Raw genomic sequence first — 21033 nt, 5'->3', positions numbered from 1 at the left:
AGAGACTTTGGGAACTCTTTTTATAAAAGCTACACAAAAAGGGTGGGGAAAAGAGGGAGGAAGAGATTAAATCACTTTTGTACATATTCAGAAAGCTTATGGATTACAGAGAATGCTCCACCCACAAAATCCTCCCGCATAAGTCAACGTTTTAACTGTGCACACCCTCCGTAGCACAAGGGTGGCCCAACTGCCATTTAGATCATTAAGCTTTAGCTAACGAGAGAGAAAGCAATCCAAAACTAGAGGTATCATGAAGAAATAGCACTATCACTAAAAAACTTCAAAAGCCAAATGCATGAGTCTAACTGGAAGGTTCTGGAAAATAGGCAACAGCAGAAGTTCCCAAAGGGATATACTCTTTGAGCTTCAAGAGCCTTTTGGGGATAGCTTATTGATAGGATAACCATTTTCCAAGCACAACGCAGACCTAGGGAGAAGCAAAATTTATCAGATAAGAGGACAACCCTGCTGAGAAGATGCTCACAAGAAGTAGGTGTTTCCTAAGAGTTCAATGACACTCAGTTAAACTCTACTCAGGACTCAAGTACATGAGGCATTAGGCCAGGTACTACAGAAGCCACAGGCCAATGGCTGTGAGAAGCTTCAGCGATGTAAAGGGGCGTGGGACCAAGACCAAAAACAGGTCCCAATAAGTGGTCCTTCCAAAGGGAAAGGGAGGCTCAGGGAAGGAGGAAGCACAGATGGCATCTGAGGTGGCTTCGTGAAGAAGTTGCCATTTGAGAGAGGATCTGAAGAATAAGAACGATGTGTTAAGCAGAGGAAATGGCCCAAGGAAAGATATCAATGGAATGAGAGGTGGATGTGGGAAAATAGAAGGTATATCCAGGAAGTGCAGTTCAGTTGGGATGCAGTGTGGGCAAGGTGTAGGTGGACAACGAAAAAGACAAGCTGAGAAAAAGTCGTGGAAGGTTCTTGAAGTTTTGAGCAGATAGCACCATGCTTGGAGCTGCACTCTCGAAAAGTTCATTCAGAAAAAGGTTAGGCGAGAAAGCCTAGAGGCTAGATCTAATGCACTCTATTACTGTAGATGCGCCTTCCCCAACCCCACCTCCACTAAAACTGCTCATGCTAAAGACCTTTTAACAAAATATAACTGCTTATCTTTAGTCTGCATTCCACTGTTTGATTTCTTTGGAGGATGAGATGATGCTAGCCATTTCTTTAAAAATAATGTAAGTTTCTCAAAAAGTTAAAACACATAATTACCATAGGACATCACAATTCCACTCCCAGTGTATACCCAAAAGAACCAAAAGAGGTACTCAAACAAGTACATATACACACATATTCTTAAAAGCAACTATTTTTAAAAGCCAGAAGGTGGAAACAGCCATCAACTGGTGAATGGATAAACAAAAGCTGGTGTATTCACACAGTGCATATTAATCAGCCATAAAAAAAAAAAGGTTGAAGTTCTGATATAGTGTAGAACCTGGAAAACATTTAACATTCGTTATGCTAAATGAAAAAAAGCAAAACACAAAAGGTCACATATTGTATGATCCCATTTATATGAAATGTCCAAAGCAGATAAATCCAGAGACAAAACAAAGACTGGTGGCTGCCAGGGGCCAGGGGCAAGGAGGGATGGAGAGGAACTACTTAATGGGGAAGGGGATTTACTTTAGACGGGCAGAAATGTTTTGAAACTAGACAGAGTGGGTGGTTGCACTCTGTGAACATAATAGATGCTACTGCACTATTCAATTTAAAATGGTTAATTTTATGTTAATTTCACTTCAATAAATTTTTTAAAAATATTTTGAAACTTTCTCCTCCCGGTTTTCAGGATGTGTTCCCTTCTTTCCGCTCCATTCATTCTTTCTTAGCGCCTTCAGTGGTGGAAGACCCTTACCTCTCTGGCCCCAGGTTCTGCCTTTTCCCTCCTTCCCATAAATACTCCTTACCCTCTTCTTCCCCTCCAAGCACTTGTACAATCCACTCCCTCTGCCTGGTGTGCTAAAATCTAACCTCCACTGCTTTCTCTTTACCTGGATAACTACTGAGCTGCCAATAAGACCGGGCCCAATACTCACTTGTGAAGCCCTCCCCAACAGGATAACTCCCTGCTCTCTGCTTCTGAGGTTTATTCCATTATGGTGACCCTACTGCACCATAATACTATGATCCGTTTGTAAGTCTGCCTTCACCACCGTGCTGTCAGTGACCACGTGTGGCCACAAACCATATCTCACCTAGTCCTAGACCTCCCCAAACCCTAGTATCACGCCTAGCATGTAGCAGGTGCTCTGTAAACACTTGCTAACAGAAGGAACGATGTCCAGGACTGAACGAGGGTGATGGGAACTAGAAAGGGAAAAAGGGGTAAATGATAAAACCCCTGGATCTGGTAAGCGATGGCAGATAGATACGGGACAGAGAAGGGAATTAAAAATGATGTGAAAATTAGGTCTGGGCAACAGAGAAAAATCATGGTCCCATTCCCCACAAAAGAGAAGTGCAGAGAAAGAACAGCTCTGGGACATCGCTGTCTGTAGGTAAGGCTGCCTTCGAGATGGAGAGGAGGCTCCTTAAGGGCTGGCATAGTCTTTACGGAATTCATTTTGCTCCTTCAGAGCCGAGCATGGTACATGGCACAGAGCAGGAGTTGACCAGCTATTTGCTTTCTATCAGTGAGACTCAGGATCGATCTTGCCATTTTAGCGCTGCAAAAATGCTCTGAACCAGATGTTAAGATGGACACAGGACCCAGGAATCTCAGAACAAGAAAACAGCACATTAAGCTAAGGAAAATGTAAGAAAGACAGGACCTGAGACACATGGCCCAAGCTACTGGGTCACATGGCTGCAGACAGGCCTATACCTAGACATTTGGTTAGAATGGGGATGGCAAATAATTGGTGACTCAGGGGCCAGCTTTGGCCAACAGGGAGCAGTAGCCAAGGGGTGTGATATTTAGAGGGAGGAAGGTGGCAGGGGGCCCCGTTACAGAGGGCCTTGTGAGGGAGGTCTGGATTTTATGTGGGGAAATAATTGGAACACTCTCCAACGCCCAGGCTGACTGAGAAAGTCGAAAACCCTTAAGGAAAGCCACACAAACCTGTATAAAGGCGATAACATTTTCCTGAGCGGCTGCGGCCACCACGTCCTGCTCGCTGGTTGGCTGAGGCCTGGGACACTGGGACCACCACCAAGCACTCAATGGCCGTCCTGGGATTGTAAGCTCGGAGTTTCACAAAGCCACAGTCGATCACATACACAATCCCGCTGATTGTAATGGAGGTTTCTGCCACATTGGTGGCCACTATCACCTATGTCCCCCATAGAAAGAAGAGTAAAAATAAAAGTTATTTGGTTCTTTTCATTTTTAATAAACTATTCAAAATCCTACAAGATTTAAATGTATTTCCGACATTGCAGAATCTACAAGAGGCAGTTTGAAATACTAGAAAGAGCGTGAGTTTTAGAGTCAGGGTGCCCTGGGTTTGAATTCTCCCTCAGCATGTGGCTCTGGACAAGTTAATTAACCTCCTGAGCATGGGTACTCATCTATGTAAAAATGTCCACCCGCTTCCAGGGCTGCGGAGGGGTTTACATAGGAAAGACACATAAACCGATTAGAGCCTGGTACTTGGCCTACAGTAAATATTCAACAAATACTAGTTTTTGCCTTTTGCACAACTAACATAAATCACCACCTTGTACATGTAAACTCATTCATTCACTCACATGCTAGCTATTTTCTGAGGGTCTGTGCTTTGCCAGGCACTATTCGAAGTGCTGGGGATGTACGATGAACAAGAAAGACAAGATCCCATCTCCCGCAGGGTCTACATTCTAGACTGAGCATTTGGATGGAGAAATGGTGAACATAAACGAGTAGGTCACTTTAGAGAGTGACAAATACTATGAAGAAAATAAAACAAAGTAACAATGTAATATTATGTAGTATTTAAGGTGTTTATTACATATCATCATAATGGGATGTGCTACTTTATATCAGGTGGCTAGGAAAGCCTCTCTGAAAGATGATATTGAGCTGAGACCCGAGTAACAAGAAGAAGCCAATCCTACAGAGATCCAGGCAGAAGAAACAGATGAAAGAAAAGAGAAACAGCCAGTGCAGCCAGAGTAAGTACAAGATGAGGGCAGAGGGAGGGAGAGCCCAGATCACACATGGTCTCTGGGCTGCCATGAGGTGTTTGTGTTTTAGTCCAAGTGCACTGAGCGCTGCCCCTGGAGGATGTGAAGCAGCAAGGCACATGTGGAGATAGCACTTAGAATTTTTTAAAGGTACTTTAACATCTATTTTCATTTTATAAAAATCTTCCTACCATTTTTACATAGACATTTAAGATTTTAGGCTATAAAACCACCTATCCAGAAGTTATTATTTGTTTTACAGATGAGAAAACTGGGCCTTGAGGTTGAGTAACTTACCCCAAGACACAGAGTAACCCAGGCCTCCTGACCGGTTGGCCGTAGTTCACGTTTAACTGGGCAAGCTGGAGTGGCTCCATCCCAATGGCACCCTTTTCCAAGTGGTCTGTACTGGGAGTGTATCCTCAGACCATCCCTCACCTACCATATTCTCTGCCACCTGCTGATAAATAGCTACTATAAGCCAACTTCAGGCCAGTTCTATGCCTTCCTCATCTAATGGAAGGGAAAGCAGAGTAAGGCCCAAGGGGACAATGAGCATTAAGCAGACTGGCTGCCTGCTGGCTCCTTTCAACCAATGCTTCCCACCACACCCTTCTCCACCCCAATTTCAAGGCTAAATATGTTTAAGCCACACCTTGAATTAATTGGCTCCACGAAGTGATGCTTCAAACAAATGGAACCATTTGCAGTAACTGATCTATTGTTCCTGACTGATCACAATCCAAGATGGCCCTTCAAGCCAAGGTAGTATTGTGTCATGGGAAAATAGGCAGGCAGGAAAGAGGCAAAGAGATGTCACCTGCTCTGATGATTAATATCAGAGCGACCCTTCTGTGGGGCAGGTTTAGAAATCTTTGCAACACATTATTTATTGTGTGCTTTCAGAACTACTGCACAGAAACATAGACCTAAAATTCTTGAAGAAACCTCCTGTTTAGCAAGTTTCACTTCAATTAGGAAAAAAAAACCTTCAGTGCATAACAAAGGGACACCCACATGATTACAGATGGCTGCAAATACCCCTGGTCAACAGACTAATCTCACCTTTCGGACACTGCGTGACACCCTTTCAAACACTTTCATTTGCTCAAAGGAAGGTAGTCCTGCATACATGGGGAGGACCCGGAGGTGTCTCTTCATCCCAGTCCGACCTAGTGCTCGAGCCTGCTCGATCAGCATAGACACAACAGTTTCTACCTCTTCCTAAAAACATTGAACCAGGAATCAAGGAAACCGAGGTCAATTTGAAGCATGTCATTTTGTCACATAAAAAAAAAAAGAAAATGAAAGTTGGGATGAAGATTTTAACTCTAATCAGATTCATGAGTTTCAGTGCAATCACACGTCACTCTGGGGTGGTATTTAATCAAATGCTACCAAACAATGGTGCCCGTGGAGTGAAAATTTGTGATTGTTGGATTAATTACTGAAATGTATACCACCTGCAGTACATAGAAGCGTTCTGGATAAACAAAAACAGTAACTATTTTACTCAGCTTTTAGGTACTGTAGCAAACAAAGCACGGAATATATATGAACAAGCTGTGGCATACAAAATTGCTATAAGCTTTTCCAGGAAGCAGCTGTGGAAAATGTCCAACAATGGAAGAGATTATAGCTAGAGGGTAGTTTTAAACAGTGTTACAACCTTGAGTGAGCACTTGGGCATATTTAGTTGTCTTTCCAGTGAAGTACCCACTTACTACCCCAGGATGAGCTGCAAAGGGCCACGGGGAAAGATGCATGCAGGAGCAACATGCATGCACACAATGCACCGAATGCATTCAAATTCGGTAAACTAAACAGTCTGTGGACTAAAGTGTATAATGTACTTTGGAATCAGCTAATACATTTAAAATGTATTTATTTTAAAAATCAACTTAAGATTCTGCAGACAGAACAGGCAAGAGCTAATGACTCTGACAATGTAGTCAGTAGATGAATGACCTCAAACCAAACAATTTTTTAATGTAATTAAGTAACCACAAAATACAATAAAACAAGAAATAAATGGCTAAGCAAAGTAATAGGCCACTGTATCAATTTTGGTGCTGCCTCAACATGTCTGTTCATCACAGAGAAAAGGTCCAATGGAATTACCTGGCCAGTAAGAAATGCTAATATGTCTCCATCTCCCTCCGTCTGGTGAATTTTCATCACTGTTTCTACAGTTGATTTGATATAATCTGGAACAGGACTGAAAAGATGTATGAGATAAAGCCATCACTAGAATATACACATTAGTTATAGATTAATTACCCTGATAGCTGAGAGCAAAATCTCACAAAAGTTAGTTTGGGCTTGCCTAGCAGGTAATCAGTATATGAATAAATCAAATAACTATTCACTTCTTTCTTTTTAAAAATGCATTAAAAAAAAAATTCATAATTATATATCAACTATGATTTTTTGCTTATTTGCAAAGAAATAAAAACCCATGAGAACAGATGTGCTATCTTGGCATGCAAAGATGGCTAGCCAGTGAAAGTTGGGGGCTGTTCCCAATGCTGAATCCTACATTTCTTCCTTTTTCCCTGCTGACCACTGGCAGCATGTCTGAGAGAGACAGATAATGCTGATGGGTGTGCTGTCCAACTAGAACAACTCGGAAATCAGGCCCACAACTCTTTGGATTTGTCAGCCCCTATACCAGGCTCCTGGTCTTTGTCCAATGACTAGGTATAGGAATTAAGATGGCCCCTTCCTATCCAAGGGAGATCCTCCCAAAAATGTCAACCAGGCCGTCTCCCTAAGACGAAGAGGCCTGAGAATCAAATGATTCAAGTCACCAATACTGCCCCCACTGACAGCAGTCTTATAAACCCCAGTTCTGAAAAATATCAAGCCATCCTCCCCCAACCTCATTACCACTTTGCTCTTTCCAGCTGAGCTACTGACCACAGATTCATAGAAACTGCAGTGTCAAGAGTTTAAACTGAATTTGGCAGTGATACTGCCAAATTGATTGATCTTATCAATAACTGGAGACACAAAATAATGACAGGAGACACAAAACGTGTCCCTCCTCACAGCCTGGCTGATCGTCCTTGGAACAGATGCTTCTCATTCCAAAATGCAGGCCTAGTTTTCTAATCATCATCATTAAAAGTGCAAGTATCATCAAACCTTTGTAGATAAAAGATATCCACCGGAAATGTTCGTCCTTCCACTGTGAGGATGACACACGTATCCATGGTTGGGTCACTGGTTTCATTTTGATTAAAGAAATCTCGAAATTTCTAAAAAAAAAAAAAAAAAATCATTTCTTCATTCTTCTAAAAAAAATTGGTTCATAGCAACTCATGGAAAGAAAGAAAATAATATAAAACTGGCAAAGCATGGAGTATGTAGTAGGAATTGGATATATATAATATAGACTTTGGATTACAAAATAGTTATTAAAAATCATATTTTTTATTATTGCGATTTTGAGGAATCACATTTCAATAACAGACTCTTTACTAAGGTTTGATAAAAAAAAATAATAAAGGTTAGTGCTTGCTTCAGTAGCACATATACTAAAATTGGAACACAGAAAAATAACAAAGGTTAGATTTCAAAATTGGATTCACTGATGCATCTGAGTTAACATGTAGCTATGGTATTATTTATCTCTAATCCCTATATTTTATTTAACCAAAAGTTAAGTCAAAGGTATGATTCAAGTTAAATACAGGCAAAAGCAGGTTGATGTGTAGTTTTGATCTGGAAAGCACACTTCTGATCACACAGGGTGATCAATTGATAAAGGAAACCTGTATTTCTATGAACAGCTGGTACGTTCCCAGTACCATAGTTACAGATATTTACTATAACCTTTCCAGTAGCTTTTGGGCCACTTTACCACAGGAACAGCATCTTCTCCATGTTTATATGCTCTACAGGAGTTAGCACAAAGCTTTGTATGGGGTAGGTCATCAGTTAGATACTCATCTGACACTCCCACAGAGCCTTGTTGAGAGAAGTGGCTCTTGGCAGTTCCCTCCACATAGGTGGCCACGTCCTTTTCAATGGCACTTAACCAGCAGACTGGCAGTCCCGTCCATGGGAGACCAGGCATGAGAACACTGGCCAACAGTGGGGCTGGAGACACCACTAAAGATCCTCTCTCAAGGAATGTGACCCACGACACACAGAAGCTAAGCCCGAGAAGAGCCAAGGGACCAAACTAGTGGAGAGTGAGTGCTAGATGGAAAGCTGCTGTGCCAGCGGCTGAGGGGACACAGACGTCCCATTAGGTGGCATGTCGTTCTCTGATTCTCGATGGCCTTCCTGCTCCCCAACCATATTCCAGTTCCCTTGAGGCCTGGCTGGGCATTAGTTGCTATTCTCCTAGGAGGCCTATGTGATCATGAGTCCTATCTTCTACTTTCCCCAGGTATCTTTACTAAACATGCACGTGCTTGCTCCTGGAATCCGGGAGCCTGGGGTGCACTGAGAACTGTGACAATACAAAATGAATGGGCTTGGAGGAGTACTTCTAAAAATTAGAGTCAATTGGCTTTAACTACAAAATACTGGGACACTATGCGTTAACCTCAAAATTGTGTTTGAGAAGAGTAAGCACAGACGTAAAAGTGCCTCATGCCAACAAAAGAGCTACACTGAGCTATGAAGAACCACATGACACCATTCTTCACTTTCCCTTTGTGTAAATTCCCTTTGAGTGACTTCAGCCTTCCTATGTCCTATGATGTGCAGAGCACAGGCACACTAGAAGTGATACACAAACGAATGAGAAGAAACACCCCTCTGTGCCCCCAAAGTGGATAATCCAAGGGGGCACAAGCATGCGATGAACCAATCATAACATACACTGAAGCAGAATGACTAAATGACCAGAAAAAGGGCTGCAAGTTAGTCAGAGAAAATGAAAGATCAATGACAATTGGCTATTAGGGAAGGCAGAATGGAGGTGGCAGTCTCCCTTGGCTAAGCCTTAACAGACAACTGGAAAGAAGAGATATCCGCACTTTCCAGGATGAGAGCAGAGTGTAAACTGAGATGTAAAGGGGCCCCTGACAGGAGAGTCCAAAGTCTAGGGCAGGCCAGCCTCGTCTCTGAGTTAGCCCTCTTGTCTACGAAATGAACAAACTGCTATCTCCTCTGCAAGGCTGTTGTGCAGTTCAAATAAAGTGTGATCGCAGCTGGCACAGGTCTGGCCTAGAATGAGTACACAGTAAGTGACTGTGTTATCACTCTAAAGGGGCCCAAATGTCATGCTGCATAGGCACTTTATTAGATAGGCAAGACAAAGACAGAGAGGATAGACGTGATATTATCAGATTTGTGCTCTGGATGCCTAAATGGTGGCCATTTAGGAGAAGGGCAGGGGTGATAAAAGATTGGAGGCCAGCAGACTAATTAAGGAAGGTACTGTAATAGCTCAGAGGAGAGAGAATGAAAGCATGAACTCAGGCAGGGGCGATGTGAAAGCAACGCATTCCAGAGGTTATGACTGACAGGACATGGAAATCAGGGAGTGTAGGCCCACGCCCGCCCGTGCAGGCTGGGGAGGATGGAACTGCTTCTTACTCAATCAGAGATTAAAAACTTCCCCACACAATCTAAGTCCTGAGTCTGAATGACCATGACAATGAGAAAGGAAGTGCCATAGAGGAGCCAAGAGTCACAGGTCTGCAGGAGTCACAGGAGTTTCAGTGGTCTGTGACCAGCCAGCAGATGGCAGCTTAGGCGGAAGCGCAGGAGCACAGTCGAGATGGCCTCAAGCACAAAGTGTCTGGTGAACCAGGGGCTATGGAGATGGGCAGCCTGGAGGAGGAAGAGACGACCAGCAAAGTAGCCTGAGGGGAAGCCATCGGGGAGGCAGGAAAGTGGGGTGACAGCAGGGCTCCAGAAGTTGCAGGTGAAGGAAGAAGCTGCAGATGGAGGAAGAGGATTTTAGAAAGGGCTCGACAGACAGGCTTTCTGGACCAAAAAGGCAAGCAGAACAGGGTAGAAGATGATGCCTTAACAATGTTGCTGGAGTGGATGGCTACCCCTTAGCTGCTCAGGAACGTGTATTTCTAAAGAGTAAAGATGGGGAATTCCTCTTTCAAAAAATAAAATTCAGCATTAATTGAGAAGGCACAAGATCTTAATCCTTAGGATCTTTCTCTTTTATCTTTATTTGGAAATACAAAATACACACAGACAGGCTAGACAGAAAATAAATATCGTATCAACATGTGTGTATTTTGAGGCAGAATGAAAAAACAAGAAGAGTGAAAGAGGTTCAACATACCTGGAAAAGGAAGGTTTGAGTCAAGTTGGAAAGAGGAGGGATCATACTGACACAGACACATGGTAAGAAATATAAAAGGACATAAAGGAAGAGACCAGCCTACGAAATGGAATGTAGATGATGGGCACATCTGCTGGGCTGTCTTCCCAGCTCACTGCAGCTTCCTTCCCTGACTGCTCTGACCTGACCCACAGGAGTGGGCTTCCAGCAGCTGAGTCCACATAACACCCCCACCTGGGCTGATACACTGTGGCCCATCCAGACTGGTCCCAAGTGGGCACCTGACCCCAGTTGACCCCAAGTTCCTTCTCTAGGAATCTGAAAAGAGAAATTAGTCTCTCCCCAAGTAGCTGGACCTATGACAAAAGGCCGTGGGAGTTGTCCCAATCCTATTTTCTGCCATGTGGACAGAAGCAAATAAAAGAAAACAATAAGATGTTACAATGGTCAATAAATACTTTGTAATTATACCTGATCATGTTCTGTAATTGCTTGCTTAATGAGGTTCACATTAACAAAGCAGCCAAACCACTTAAGGCAACTATGTGACCAGCCCCCATCATACTCCACTTGCCTCTGCCTCCCAGCCACAGTCACTGGTGTCATCACCTGCTTGCTGGGTGAGCTGGGGTCCTGAGCAAAACCAGAGCAGGTGGCATCATCTATCCCTCCAGACAGTGGGGCTTAGAATTAATCTACTACCCAAAGATCCAGCGGCGAGGGGCCCAGGGATGAGTTCTGGCACCCCTGCACCTCTCAGTCGAATGCCACGTAAGCCGCACCCTTCCCTGTTCCCAGGCTCACTCCTACTCTTCTTCCCTTGCCCTCAGCCCACTCCATTCTCCTCCTCACTCTCTTACTCTCACATGGGGACTCATATGCCACACCCCACATGCACCCGCCCCCACCACCCCGCACCCTCATTAACACAGGACTGACTCTGGCCCACAGGTCCTCCCCTCATACGCAAACAGACCTCACCTTCCTCCTCACAGAGGAGGCACTGGACGAGGCAAGGATGAAAGAGTGACTGGCCCTAGCCCACCAAAGGCCCAGCTGAACGCTGCTGAGGTCCTGGCATGCCCTGCGTCATGGCATACCCATGGCATGACAAATTTCTTACACTCCACTTTCCCACTTAAAATATTACTTCCAGAAAGTCCATCTACATCAACTACTGTAGGCAGGCCTGAAAGAAGCCATTCTTTAAAATCTCTGTGCCAAACCAAAAGACAATGAAAGGCAGTCATAAGCAATAAATAAGTATTATTTAACAATAACTTGAAGAAAAGACTAGGACACTATAGTTTTCAAACACAATAAAAACTATTGGGAATGATTTTTAAAAGAGGTGGGTAATGAAGATAAGAGGCAAAATAGAGATGCTCTGTGCAACTTGGCCACAGAGGGGCTAACAGGAGGAGGGTCAGGTATAGTCCTCAAAAGAGCATTCCAGTTGGTATCACGGGTGAAGGGCATGAGAATTAATTAAAGAGGGCAACCAAGGAGCCTTGACCCAAAAGTTATCGTGGGCAGACCTAAGACAGCAGACTCCTACAGCCTGTGAGAAGGTCTAGAAGCAGTCTGAGCACACATGCAGACATCTCTCTTAGCCACGCTACGTTTCTTCTCTAAGTTGTTCTGGATCCTGAAGCCATGGGGAGGCCAGAAGCCTGGAACCAGGCCTTTTTCATATCTCGGCTGGATTATAAAACTGGCCTCCTGATGGTATTTCCACAGCTCTCGTCTTTTTTACACAGTACCCAAAGTGATTTATCTAGAACCCAAATATAATCTAGTCATAGCCATAGCTCACACCCTCCCAGGGCTCCCGACAAGGTGCCAAACAGAGTTCTTCCTCCTTTGGTGGGCCTATAAGGCCTTCCATCACCTGACCCTTACCAATCTTTCCATTTTTTTTTTTTTTTAATGTTTTTAGGCAAGGCAATCCTTGGTTGACCTCACAGACTGCAAAGACCTTGTCAGCTTACAATCCCTTACTTCTTATTTTTCACGCCTACAGCACCTGGTCTTCCTACCAACCTTTCCATTTCAATCTCTTGTTATTCCCTAGTCAACCAAAGTTCATTCAACCCAAAGCATCTACTCTGTGCCAGACACTGTTTTAGGTGAAAGGGATAAAATAGTGAGAAAGACAGTCAAAGTCCCACTCTTCGTGGTATTTACTTTTAGTGATGGGAGACACACAATAAACAAACACTTAGATATGCATAAAATGTTAGGGAGCAGTAAGTGAAGAAGAGAGAAATAAGCAGAGTAAAAGGATGGACAGCACCCGGGGCACTGCACTATTTTAGACAGAGTGCTCAATAAAGGCCTTTGAGAAGACAGTATCTGATCAAAACTGGAAAGAAATGAGGGTAGAGCCATGAGAACATCTAAGGAAAGAATGGCCTGGAAAGAGGGTCCCCCTAGGGCGGAAGCATGCTTAGGTTTTTCTGACGAATGGCAAGTGGGCCAGTGAGACTGGCATGTAGGGAACACTGGGGAAAGTAGAAGTCAGAGGCAGATAGATCACCCGCTGTAGGGCCCTACAGGTAGTACTCCTATCTTACGCTTAACTCGCAGCCCCGGGCACCCCTGTGTCTTGAGAATGCTTAGGATGCCCTTCTCCACCCCTGCCTATCTGGCAAACTTCTGTGCATCTTTCAAACCCAAGTGGGATGTCCCTCCTCTATGAAAGCTTCTGGACACCCTCTAGCCGGCTAGAGTTAAGAACTTGCTCCTTGGCTGTCTCAGCACCTTGAACACACTGAATTGTAAACACCTATTTATCTATACATACATATTGTGCGTGCGTGCGTGCGTGTGTACGTGTGTGTGTGTGTGTGTGTGTGTGTGTGTGTGTGTGTGTGTATCAAGTGGTAGAAATTATTGGTTGAGTTGAACTGCTATTTGAACCAAAATATTAGTTGAGAGAAAAATAATACAAACTTAGCAATAAAAAATAACATGGAAATTATTGTATGTACAGCAAAAACCTCAATTGTACAAAACAATTTTAATATAAATGCTACAGTCATAAATAAATACCAGAAATATAGCCTCATACTTAAAAAAAAAAATAAAAAGCTGCCTGTGAGAAGAGAAAAACAGTATGTAGAGAAACAAGACAAGTAAGTAATCATGAACTCAATTAATTACAGGTTAATTTCCACCTACAGGCTGAAAAGGAGTATCCTCTGAGCATATGGAATCTAGGTCATCAGATGGCCCCATAAGGAAGGTAGGCCACTCTACCAAAGATAAGCTCTTGCTAGAGGTAACTTGCCACGGATATGCCCAACTATTCCAGGGTTTATGGGGTGGGAGGGACAGGGGAAGAGGGGGAAATATTCTTACCTCTGCATCCAGAGTGGCTGAAGCCACAATCAATCGAAGATCCCCTCGCTTTTTCTGAATCTGAAAAAGAAGGCGTCAGAAAACAATAGTAACAGTGCAAGATTTAAGGATGAAATCTGATGTGTGAAATTTACTTCATAATAATTCAGTATGTTTTTTAGATGAGTGGGGAGCTTACAGATGAAACAAGATTGACCATGAATTGATAATTATTAAAATCATAAGTAAAAAGGGGGTTCATCATGTTATTCTTTCTTATTGTATAAATGTATAAAACTTTCTAAAATAAAAAAGCTAAAAAAATTTTATAGACATTACAAAGGAGCTTTAAGACTTGAATTTGAATTTACCGAAAATAAAACCATTTTTCCTGACCCCTAGGTCTCTGGATAGTCTGAATTTATGTATATATAGTTAAAGTATTAAAAAGTACTTTAAAAGCAAATAAACAATAAATGGTAATGCCAAGACAGAAATATGGGTAAAAGATATTAAGTTACTTATTCGAAGAAACAGATGATTGACAGGTATAGGAGAAATGAAATGATCAAACTATAGCAAAAAATATATATAATAACAATGAGATTATTTTTTCATCTATCACATTGGCAATATTTTAAAGCTGATATTCAGTGTTGGCAAAGATTTGGTGAAATAAGCCCTCTGCTATTGTTCCTAAGAAGGTAATATGGGATAAGCCTTCATAAATATCAAAAAGTCTAAATCTTTGGCCAAGGAATAAAATAACAAGAGCAGCTGACATATACTATTCTACACTATTCCAGGGCCACTGAGTACAGCTGTGTAATGTACACACAGCACAAAGATGCCCAGCTGAGGAGGCTGTGGCATCTGAAATCCAGCCCACCCTCCCCTCATGTAGCTATGGACATCTTCCCAGCAGAAGCATCTTTTTCCAATTTGCCCAAAGGTACCTCATCATCTGTTTGTGACCCTCTGTCAAGCACCATCCTAAGAATTTCACATTGTCTTATTTAAGTCTCACAATGAATTATGATATAGAGCAGCTCTGTACAAGAGAATTCTCTTCAATAGAGAGCAGTTCTGTCTAACACAGCAGCCACTAAGCACGTGTGGCCACAAAGCCTTTGAAATACAGCCAGCATGACTGAGGAACAGAATTTTTTTATTTTATTCTATTTTAACTAATTTAAATTTAAGGTGGTTAGTGGCTATCAGATAAGAAAGCATACCAGAGTACATATAAACACTTCTATTGTGCCCATTTTAGAGATTAGTAAAACTCGACAGTCAGAATTAGAACCCAGGCAGTCTGACTCGGAGTCCATGCTCTTAATCACTTTTCTCCACCACCTGTAGTTGGGAATTTGTCCAAAGAAAACAATCAGAAAATACGGGAAGGGAGGAGAAGATGGACGTAAGGTTGAAATAAGAGTGGTAATGAGTTGTAAGTGCTGAAGGCAGATGATGGGCACATGGAAATCATTAAACTTTATTTCTACTATGGGGTATGTTTGAAACATTCTATAATAAAAAAAAGAAACAGAAATGCAACAGAATTCATTACAAGGGTGCCCACTGCGACATTATTCGAAATACTTCAAATCTAGAAACCATATAAATGCCTAACAACAAGAGAAGAGTCAAAAACTTTATGGTAGACACATATGGCTACATTGCCACTAAAAATTACATCTTCAAAGAATATTTAATGACACAGAAAAAAATGACCTTGATGCAATAATATTAAGAGAAATATGCAATACACAAATGAGTACATACAATCCAATGCCTCTTATGCCAAAAGAGACGTGTGTATACATGCAAACAAAAACACAAAAAAATGAAGAGATGAAAATAATACATCAAATCCTACCAGTGATTTTCTTTGAATGGGTAGGATTATGGATGACTTTAAATTTTTTTCCTTCGTATTTTGTTGGATTTTCCAAATTATTTTCCTAATCAGACAACAAAACTAAAGCAAAAGTCTGGCAGTGAAGTCATACCTTTTTCAGCAAGCCAATGGCAATGTCTGTATACAAGGTCCTCTCATGGGCTTCATCCAGCATGATGGCACTGAGAATCAGGAGGTAGATCTCGATGAACATCTAAAAAAACCATCTGCACAATCCTATCCAGATCATCAAAGGGATCTCTGGGTACTAAGCCCACATGCAATCACCTTGTATCAAAATAAAGCCAAGTAACTCCTCTTAAACTGATAAAAATGGCATCATCAACATATCCTGGTGAAGACAATGGTGTATTTATTGCTATCTTTAAAGATTTCTACCACCAACATTGGATTCCAATAGGATCTAACACCTGATTATTACCATATAACATATAACCCTACAGAGCACACAATTGGAAAGAACAAGGCCTAATCACTTAAAAGTTGTTAAGCTGCAGAAAACAACACAGAGGCACATGATCACAGCTCCGTCGCATGTGTACCAGGAAGTCAAATGTGACATCCCTTCCAGAAGACCACAGAGCATGGGTGGGTCAATTTTAATGCCTCAAGTGATGGAAAAAGACACAAAAGGAAGGAGAAAGTATAAATAATGATTTGGACTCTGCATATTACATTCAACAAAACGTTGCCCAGTTCTGTGCTGTGACTCTGCAGTCATCATCAATCTTGGGATGTAACAGAGGCAAAATAAAAAGGATAAATCAACAGACTATTCAAATAACAATGGGGATTTTAATTTGCCCTTTTGTGACTGTAAATTTTAAGGAAAACATCGAGGGTTGAAACAGCCAAGGTAAGAAGAGCTTTGGGGCGGCTAAATACAGACTGAACCCATTATTAATACAACTGCTTCTCGATCTACTTCTGTACTATTGAAACTTTAGGAAAGTTATCATACAAGAAACACATTTACCTATATTTTGTTAACAAAGGATCAACCATCATTTCTCTGACCAACATTCCATCTGTCAGAAACTAAAAAACAAAAAAACAGAAGTTTTAGAAATAATTCATTCATACTGTATATTAATGATTTTTTTTAATGTTCAAGTGACTAAACAACCTCTTCGCCAGCATGTGTACGAGACAATTCCCACAAAGGACTGTGAGGAAATGCCCCAACATTTTAGTTATCAAGCAATGAACTGCTCCCAAAAAAAAGACTTCAAATACGGGAAGCTCAGCTGGGGTGTACAATTCTTTTGACAGAATTTCACCTGCACTTACTATCTGAACATGAGCTTAGCTCCATTTCCTCTGGGCCTGCACCTCTGATACTGCTGGTGAACAGGCAGTGAAGCCAAACAAACCTGTGTCTACCCAAGGGAATATCATGAGTCTCAGATAACTGGACTTGCAGCTCTTGAGGTGATTAACCTCAACGTCAATTGATATTATTTTAGGGAGGCTTGAAGGAGCTGTGGTTAAGGACGCGGGCTATGGGGACTAAGTGCTGGGAGTTCAGATCCTGGCTCTACTCCTTACTAGCTGCGTGAACTTTGGGCAACTTATTTATGCTCTCTGAGCCTGATTCCTCATTTGTAAAATGGAAATAATAAAAGTATCTACCTCAGAGGCTTATTGTGAGAATTAAGTGAGATAGTACATGTGAAGTGTTTAGCACAGGACAAAGCACACAGATAGTGTTCAAGAATGTCAGCTATCATCATTTAGGATGTTTGTTAATGAATGTTTATAACATGCTTTAGAAATATGCAATAACAATTAAATGTTGTTACTCTCACCTCAAAACAATTCAGTGCTTTAACAAGCCTAAACATCTCCCTGGCAAGCTATATCTTAATGTTTTCACTTTTTGTTTATTAATAAAAGCAGGATGAATTCTCATCACACTATTCTTGGACCTGGTACCAGCTGCCACATAGTCACACTGGAATGAAAGTGAGAATCTGCCTGCTACCAATGACAGACCACCAATTAAGAACTGAGCACCTTAAAATTATGACCAAATGGAAAGCGAAAGCTTTTTTAATGACAGATTTTTTTTAAAAAAATCATTTGGTTATATAATCCACTGAAATTTATCTAAAAATTAAGTAGTTTCAACACATTTGATGATACAAAAGAATATTACTCTTACCTAGTAAAATGAATGTCAAACTTAACAAATCACTGAAATTGGGAAAACGAGAACCATATTTTTACAAATTACTACATTGTTCATTTAGCTCGTATGGTTAATTTTGCTTTTCCTCTATTCAAACTGAGATTAACTGAGATCCTAATAACCAATTTTCATTTCATCACAGCATGTTCACTGTTATAGAGTACTATTTGATGAGTCCTTGATTCCAGAATAGTGGTACCCAGCAGATGCTCTTCTGAGTTGACTGTACAGCGAATTATTTGAATGTTAGTGACTAGGTCAAAGAACACACATGTAAAGTTTATTGTCATGTAAAAATAAGAAAGTTCTAATTGAAAAATAACATTTGTGAATTCTACACTTTAAAATTTATACTACCTTGTCCGTGTTCTTAGGCCTTTTATAGGCATGTTTCTATATTTAGACAGCTATGTGGATCAGTGGAAAAACAATAAAACACACATAAGAAAGGACAGCTTTGAGTCCTGCTTTTAACACTGACAGGCACATAATGTCAGGCAACATTCAACCTCCCAGGTCCTCAACCTCTCCATCCATAGAACCAAGGTCCTTAAAAGACTCAATTCCCTGATGGCCAGGATGATTTCATGCATTTTCTACCATGGTATCGATGTCCTGTCAGCAGTGATGCTGCATGTTTTTAATTTCCCCAAAATAACCATCTTCCTTATTTACAACAGGAAAAGCAGCTTGAGCATTTCACCTTAATTCTTGTAGCCAGCGAGTCAGTGCAGTCATCAAAGCGGATGCAGTAGCCCACCTCATGGCCCAGCACCGCACCCCTTTCATCAGCTACTCTCCCTGCAACCTTTGGGAAGAAAGATCATGCTGAAAATAGAGACAGAAATTACTGCACAGAGCACATACTATGGAAAATCTAAAGGTCACTTATTTTTTAAATAGTATGTGAACATGGTAGAAAATGAAAGGAATAGGGAAAGGTGATTAGAGAACAGGTGTGATAACCTTTGCGATTTATTAACTTTATATCTCTCACCTCATTCTATAATCAACTTGAGGCAACTTATAAGAACATATGTAATAAAAAACAGAATCATATAAAGATGTTACAGATCAGGATCAAAGAAATGACAGATAAAATTCAAAAGATCAAGGCCAATGAGAAAAATTTAAAAACACAGATATGCCAAAGTTTTTAAGTTGAACTACAAATTCAGTTCTAAATTTCCTGCTGGCCAAAGCAAAAAGGAAAGCAGAAGAAATGACAAGATTCACTCTGTTCCTAAAGCCTTCTTTACTCTTTAGCATAGCAACTAGGGTCAAATTTTCATGTCTTTATACCTTGAAATAAAGACCTTCCTCTGAACCATGAAGCCAGGAGAACAGAAATGATCAAATTTAATTCTGGGCTAAATTCATTTTCTCTTTGGAAGCAAAAGAATGTTTCCAAAGTGAGATCATCTAAAACAATTTGCAACAGTGTACCAAAACCATTAAAAGAGAAAATAAAGACAAGATTGCAGATTAAAAAGTAAAAAAAGGACAGGTGAGTGGATGAGAAGATTAACAAAGGAAACAATTCAAAATAATAAAGTAAAAGTAGTAAACAAAATACATAATATATTACGAAGATCATAAACTATAGATAGATTTTTCACCCACCAATATATGACAAGAAAAAGTGAGTGTAAAAAAGAAAAAAAATAATTCAACAGCAAAATCTCATACCTCTCCAAGAATGATATCAAAGACTATTATCTTATTAATAGAAAATATCTGAAATAATGAATAATTATGAACGAGGAAGAACAGTAATGCTTTTAATTTAGTTTAAAAGAAAATAAAGAGCATGACATTCATCACATAAACTACCTAAATGAAAAGAACCAAAAAGAAGCAACATTCTAGAGGTTTCCTGGGAATCTAGCACACCTACCCCCATGTAAGGCAACTTCCCCCCCAAGCGCCTGCCTGAGTCCTGGGATTGGAATGTGGGCTGGCACAGATGTCCTAAAGCAGAGTTTACAGCTACAGTCATTGGGCCACAGCAGCCTCAGGCTTAGGAACCCAAAGGCTCTCTGCACGCAGCTCTCTGGCCAACTGTGTTTAAGAAACTGAAGGCAGATGAGGATCAGATGTGGCTCTGCCTAATGACTTGAAATTACAGATCTGGTAGGCCAAAACAGAATCAATCATCCAGCAGCTGGTATACACCATGTAGTCTTTCAAAACATCTTATGAAACCAGAAATTCATCCTATACTGCTCTACCTCTGCAGGTTATATTTCCCGATAAACAGTATTTCATCACGACAGTTTTGTTATTGTTATTGTTTCAATTTCAACCCTACAGATTATTATACTATAAATCTCAGAAAATGGTACAAATGGAGAATGTGTACACAGAAATACTAAGAGTTGATGAGGATAGGCTTATAAGAATGAGCATAAATAAACCAACCCTCTCCATAAAAATAAAATCATTTTATGGGTCTATAAGGCAAAAGCCAAACAAATTTAGTTCTATTATTTCACTATTTATATATATTTTCTATTAAAAATATTTTATTTTCAAACTTTTTTAAAAATTTAATTTATGGTCACATACCTTGATATCTGAAAGGTCATAGTCTATTGGTTTTTTAATAGATTTCCACCTCTAACGGTTAAGTTGTACTCCCAATAACCTCATCAATTGGACTGGATAAATATTATCTTTTTGACAGAAACAAATAAATAAAGGAAAAGGGAGGTAAAAAGAAAAAATATCAATCACTGAGCACCTACGACCTACAAGTACTATGCTTCAAGCTTTCACAAGTTGTATGTCATTAAGTATGCACACACCCCATGAGGTAGATAAGACGCCCTCCTTTTTACAAAGGCAGAAACTAAAATGACAAACTTAGAGCTTGTCCAGGATCACAGCTCAAGACACAGACTGGCCTTGAAGCCAAACCCAGAGCATATAAGCCCAATGAACATACTCATTAGTAACTACCTCTCGCAATGATCAAGCAACTGCTTATGCAATCTGTTCTTAGGCTCAGAGATTGTTTTCAGATTTCAGTCGGCACACAAAGTACTTTTTGAGATGTAGCATTTCAATCTTGACAGCTCTATTAATGCTACATGGTTAATTTATACACTTTTTGTTCTTTCCAGACAAAGTATGTGGCTTCATGGAAATTATCCATGGCTATAAATTTGGAACTAAAATGCACAC

General features: G+C 40.8%; 1 protein-coding gene across 3 annotated transcripts in view; it reads right to left on the bottom strand.

Moving 5' to 3' along the window:
* DHX35 (DEAH-box helicase 35) overlaps positions 1–21033 on the bottom strand; it is a 68059-nt gene that overhangs the window by 27123 nt on the left and 19903 nt on the right. For all 3 annotated transcript variants that reach the window (XM_025039840.1, XM_015597255.2, XM_006921814.3), the window contains exons 5-12: positions 18551–18655; positions 16633–16694; positions 15748–15817; positions 13757–13816; positions 7276–7388; positions 6250–6346; positions 5194–5352; positions 3086–3296 (exon numbers count right to left, since the gene is read on the bottom strand). In XM_025039840.1, the coding sequence (XP_024895608.1) occupies positions 3086–3296; positions 5194–5352; positions 6250–6346; positions 7276–7388; positions 13757–13816; positions 15748–15817; positions 16633–16694; positions 18551–18655 (877 nt within the window). The remainder of the gene's footprint in view (positions 1–3085; positions 3297–5193; positions 5353–6249; positions 6347–7275; positions 7389–13756; positions 13817–15747; positions 15818–16632; positions 16695–18550; positions 18656–21033) is intronic.

This window comes from Pteropus alecto, unplaced genomic scaffold (genome assembly GCF_000325575.1).
Source record: "Pteropus alecto unplaced genomic scaffold, ASM32557v1 scaffold45, whole genome shotgun sequence".
NCBI lineage: Eukaryota > Metazoa > Chordata > Mammalia > Chiroptera > Pteropodidae > Pteropus > Pteropus alecto.
Note: the sequence above shows the minus strand (reverse complement) of the source record. Positions and strands in the feature narration are given on the sequence as shown.